General features: G+C 60.8%; 1 protein-coding gene across 1 annotated transcript; it reads right to left on the bottom strand.

Moving 5' to 3' along the window:
- Positions 1 to 322: 322 nt before the first annotated feature.
- Positions 323 to 4572, bottom strand: LOC308495773 (patr class I histocompatibility antigen, A-126 alpha chain-like). Its single transcript, XM_081044160.1, has 8 exons — positions 4482 to 4572; positions 3846 to 4130; positions 3337 to 3612; positions 2412 to 2687; positions 1909 to 2022; positions 1436 to 1468; positions 1246 to 1293; positions 323 to 1086 (listed from the first exon to the last, which is right to left on the bottom strand). The coding sequence occupies exons 1-8, from the start codon at positions 4543 to 4545 to the stop codon at positions 1082 to 1084; spliced, it is 1101 nt and encodes a 366-aa protein (XP_080900286.1). The 5' UTR covers positions 4546 to 4572; the 3' UTR covers positions 323 to 1081.
- Positions 4573 to 5296: the final 724 nt, after the last annotated feature.

Genomic DNA, 5296 nt, shown 5'->3' with positions numbered 1-5296 from the left:
GGAGCCAGCACTGGAGCTCAGGGCAGGGAGAGAGGGCGGTGAGCAGAGCAGAATTCCAGCAGGAACTTATCTAAGACGAGAAATTACGGGATCCCTCCTCTGCTCATTCCAGAATCTGGTTCCTCTGATACTTTGGGAAAAGATGGAAGGAACCATCAAGCCCTAGAAGGAGGGAAGAGCTGGATGAGTCTGATAATTCGTCTCTCAATCCAGACTCCTGTGTGCAGGGTCCCCCTGGGCCTTGAGGGGACAACGACAGGCAAAAAACCTCCTGCTGCTGACAGACAGGGGACACCCAGAGGACAATGAGACCAGGACTCGTAACAAGAACAAAGACGGTCATATTCCTCTACAGAAACAACAAATGAACACCCAAAGGATGGGGGCTGAGGGCCAGGCCAGGCCTGAGCCTTGGTGACCCGGCCACACGTAGCTGTCACTGACAAGACCAGACCTGGGTGATGTTCGAGTCTCTGTGATCACAGGTCCTGGTGGGACAAGATTCTACTGAAGGGACGAGGACAAAGCAGCAGAGAGGTGACCCCACTTAGTAGTGACCACGTCAGAGCCCACGATGCACTAAGCCCCGACTGGGATCAGGCCACGTCCACGCTCGGTCCTCACAGCCTCTCTTATCTCCACCTGCAACAGACTCAGCACAGTAAACACACGGATTCTGGAAGGTTCTCAGATCTTCCATTTATTTCTTCTCCAACTTTAGGATTTTCTCCTTCAGTTAACCCATCAACCGTTCATGGCAAGAACTGAAAAAACAGATTCATATCCAGATTCTTATTTCCATAGGAAGTAAGAAGTTGCCGCTCAGTGTAACATGAAGCAAAGGCGGGGATGGAAACAGCCTCTGCTGGAACAGGACAGTGGATCAGGTAAGACACACGGTCAGTGTGGGGAGTGGGCGTGGAGGGCAGGGGACACGCAGTCTCCCAGCTCCTCACATGATGCGAGAGGAACGCAGACACACTCAGATGCCCTTTGCAGAAAGAGAGCTCAGAGGTTCCTGAAGTCTCAAAAAGGGGTCATGAACAAATGTTGCATCATAAGTCCCCACAAGGCAGCTGTCTCACGCTGTAGAAGAAAATAATCATGAACAAATTCAGGTTAGTGGCTGTAAGTGGTGACATTCTCAACAGTCCACCACTGGTCAAACTGTCCCAAAGAATCCCCAGCACCCAGTCCTGTCCCCTCTGCCCCACCCCTCCCCACTTCAGGCCCTCCAGGTCTCACCTCTACAAGTCGAGAGGGACACATCAGAGCCCTGGGCACTATCACCGCCTGGGGGAGAACAAAACAGGATGTGGTCAGAGCCCACAGCAGGTGTGGCTAAAGGAGGAATTATGGGGGTGGGTGAGCTCCCCCAAGGGCTTCCATCTACACTATTCCAAGGGCTTCAGGGATCACCCCCCTCCATATTCACCTGCAGCCTGAGCGTAGCTCCCTCCTTTTCCACCTGTGGGAAGAAAACATCACGTGAGAAGCCAGGAAGGAGGCAGGACCATGAGGTCCTAAAGGAAACCCCTTGTCCTGGACCAGAGAAGTTTCCAGAACTGTGACTACAGACCCACGGCAGGATCAGGACACCTGAGGAAAGTACATGTGTGGGGACTGGACCAACCACCCTCCTGGAGGTCTGTCCTCAGCGGGGACCGTCCGCTCTGTCCTGTGACTGTTGAGAATCAGGTCCCCATCACCAGAATCATCAAGGTGATAAATCTATCCCTCATTTTCACACGTGCGTTAACAAAGAGTGAGTGTTATCAAATAGGGCCCCAGACAGGGAAAGCACAGGTGTGTGGATGGTCCTTCCCACTAACGAGGCAGGACACACGTCCACCTGGGGCTTGAAACCCCCAGTAGGACAGGACACCTCAGTCCCTGCCCCTTCCCTACCTGAGCGCTTCCTGCTCCACAGCACAGCTCCAGTGACCGCAGCTCCCAGGAGGACCAGCCCAGCAATGACGCCCACCACCATGCCAGGGGGGATGGCGGCCTGAGGAGGCGGCTCTGGAAGGGAAGGGCAGGTGAGGGCCCTGATCCCCGGCCTCAGCCCCGACCTGACGTCCTCCAGACGCCCCTGCTTTCCCTGAGAAGAGGCCCTGTGCCCACGGCCCCCTCCGTACCCCATCTCAGGGTCAGGGGCTCTGGAAGCGAAGGGCAGGTGAGGGCCCTGACCCCAGGCCTCAGCCCCGACCTGACGTCCTCCAGACGCCCCTGCTTTCCCTGAGAAGAGGCCCTGTGCCCACGGCCCCCTCCGTACCCCATCTCAGGGTCAGGGGCTCTGGAAGCGAAGGGCAGGTGAGGGCCCTGACCCCAGGCCTCAGCCCCCACCTGACGTCCTCCAGACGCCCCTGCTTTCCCTGAGAAGAGGCCCTGTGCCCACGGCCCCTCCGTACCCCATCTCAGGGTCAGGGGCTCGGGCAGCCCCTCGTGCTGCACATGGCACGTGTATCTCTGCTCCTCTCCAAAAGGCACCCCCACGGCTGCCCACTTCTGGAAGGTCCCGTCCCCCGCGGGCCTGGTCTCCACGAGCTCCGTGTCCTGGGTCACGTCCTCCCCATCGCGCTGCCAGGTCACGGTGATCTCCGCAGGGTAGAAGCCCAGCGCCCAGCACCTCAGGGTGACGTCACGGTCAGAGGTGCGGTGGTGGGTCACGTGTGCCTTTGGGGGGTCTGAGGAGAATGGTCAGAATATTCAGGACCTTTGCATTCCTCAGGGGACACTCCAGCAGTGGTCATGTGACCACCCTGAGTCCGGTCAGGACACCTGGGGTGGGGGAAGGGAGCACAAAACCCAGACACCAGGCTGGACACAGGCATCTGGGATAATGTCTAGTCTTTAGAAAGTTCTAAAGTTTAGAAAGCCTGGTATCCGGGATACCAGGCTGGATACAGGCATCTCTAGTCTTTAGAAAGGTCTGGAATCAGGGTGAGACAGCCCAGGGCAGAGACAGGTCTCCGATGGAGAGAAAAGGGGTTCCTGGTCCTGAGCTGGGTGGAGGCCACGTGACCCAGAAAAGCGGGGGTCAGAGCTCAGTCACACTGTGTGCGGGGCAGCGAACACGGCCTGAGAGAAAGTCCCCGGGTTCCCAGGGCAGCTGCCAGGGTCACAGGGAACCGCTGATCGGTTATTTCTGGGATGGTCCCCCCTCCATCCTGAGAGACTGCACCCCTAACCATCCCTGAGAGAAGGGGGCCCCTGGGTCGCTCTCTGGTACCGGATCTGAACACCTGGGCGGCCTCCATCCCCCGGGGTCGGGAGGGGGTCCGGGTGTGGGTCCCATTTCCTCCCCTCCCCGCAGGAGCCCCGCGCCCCGCTCACCTGCGCGCAGCAGCATCTCCTTCCCCTTCTCCAGGTATTTGCCGAGCCACTCCCTGCACGTGCCCTCAAAGTAGCCCCTCCATTGCTCCGCCACACCGGCCGCCTCCCACTTGCGCCGGGTGATCTGAGCCACCGTGTCCGCCACGGTCCAGGAGCGCAGGTCCTCGTTCAGGGCGATGTAGTCGGCGCCGTCGTAGGCGACCTGATAGTACCCGCGGAGGAGGCGGCCGTCCGGCCCCACGTCGCAGCCGAACATCCTCTGGTAGGTGTGAGACCCTGACCCCGCCCCGTGGTTAGCCCCGCCCTTTAACCCCGCCCCTTAACCCCGCCGCCCCCCAATGTTGGAGCCTGAACTGAAAATGAAACCGGGTCCAAGTGCCCGCGGGCAATTCCCGGGTGGAGGGGCCGAGCAAGTCCCGCAGCCTCGGGGTGAAGCTCGGACCCGGAGACTCGGGGGGACCCGGCCCGTCCGTAGGGGTCGTGACCTGGACCCTGGCCGCGTCGCTCACCGGCCTCGCTCTGGTTGTAATAGCCGCGGATGTTGTTCAGGCACACTCGATGTATCTGTGCGTTGCCCTTGGCGTTTTGCGTGTTCCGGTCCCAGTACCCCTGCTCCACCAGCTCCACCCACGGCCCCTCCATCCACGCCTCCCGCGGCTGCTCTCTCGGACCCGCTGCGTTGCTGTCGAACCCCACCAACTGAGTGCCGTCCACGTAGCCAACTTCGATGTACCGGGGCTCCCCGCGGCCGGGCCGGGACCAGGAGGTTTCCAAATACCTCAGGGAGTGGTGGCCTGGGGACAGGGTGGGGGCTGAGACTCAGGGGACCCTCCTCCCGGCGCGGGTCCCGGGTCCGAGGGCGATTGGCCGGGAGGGGCTGGGGGCCCGGGAGACGGAAAGGCGGGTAAGGAGAGGCGATGGGCCGGGAGGAGGCAGGAGACGCGAGCTGGCGGCCGGAGTGGGCGGGGCAAGGGACGGGGCGGGATCAGGGCGGGGCACGGGGCGGGGTCAGGGCGGGGCGGGGGCGGAGCCGGGGGTCTGGGTCGGGTGGTGGGGACACATCCTCCCTGGGGTCCTGCGTCCCTACCGGGCGGTCCCCTCGCTTTCCCCCCGCTGAGACCGTTCCCTCCCGACCCCGCGCTCACCCGCCCGGGTCCCCGTCAGGCCCAGGGCCCCCGAGAGCAGCAGGAGGAGGGTTCGGGGGCCCATGACCCGCAGCCTCGGGGTCTGGGGACAATCTGCGTGCGGGCAGGTCCGTGGAGACTTTATAACCGGAAAGGCGGTGACGCTGATTGGCTTCTCTAGAAACCGGACACGCAATGGGAGTGAGAACTGGGGCCGCGTCACGAGTTTCCAGGCAGGAGGACCCGACACAGGTTGTGAGAAGGAGAAGTGGAACCGCGGGGAGTGGGGACTCCCCAACACTGAGCTTTCCCGCCCCAGACTCCGCCCTCAGGGGACCTAGGACCCTGACCCGTCCTCCTGCACGGAGCGCTCTGTGTCACGCTGTCACCCTGAGTCCTGACCCGGGGACTGTCTGAGGAACCAGGGCTCAGCCCCTTTTCCTCCCCTTCTCTTTCCGGAATCCCTCTCCCTGAAATGGACGCCCTGCCTCCCACCCTGTGTGTCTCCCCCGGACTCTCCTGGAAGAAGACACCCCCAGGGAACTTGGTGCCACAGAGTGAGCTCGCCCTGGGAATAGAGGAAGGACAGGGCTTTTCTCTTTAATCCTGGAGAAGTTGTGCCTGAAAACACCAGCTAGAGATTCTCAGAGACCAGTCTCCTTGTTGTTTATTAACTACAGTGGGGAACAATCTTGGAAACCCCTGATCACCAGGAAGCTAATCTGTAAAACCGTGATCTGTACCGCTTGGTGTGGAAATGTGTGTAAACAGCACTGCAGCCAGACTCTCAAAGCTCCTAAGTCTCACTTTCTCAGACGGTACACCTGTGACTCCGG

The sequence above is a fragment of the Rhinolophus hipposideros genome (genome assembly GCF_964194185.1).
Source record: "Rhinolophus hipposideros genome assembly, chromosome: 3".
Classification (NCBI taxonomy): domain Eukaryota; kingdom Metazoa; phylum Chordata; class Mammalia; order Chiroptera; family Rhinolophidae; genus Rhinolophus; species Rhinolophus hipposideros.
The sequence above is the reverse complement of the archived record's forward strand: the minus strand, read 5'-3'. Positions and strand labels throughout refer to the sequence as shown.

Coding starts and splice junctions, on each gene's coding strand:
- LOC308495773 (XM_081044160.1), bottom strand. CDS start 4,545: ATGGGCCCCCGAACCCTCCTCCTGCTGCTCTCGGGGGCCCTGGGCCTG. Junction 4,131..4,481: donor CCTGACGGGGACCCGGGCGG/GTGAGCGCGGGG, acceptor CCCTGTCCCCAG/GCCACCACTCCCTGAGGTAT. Junction 1,469..1,908: donor GTGGAGCAGGAAGCGCTCAG/GTAGGGAAGGGG, acceptor TTCTTCCCACAG/GTGGAAAAGGAGGGAGCTAC.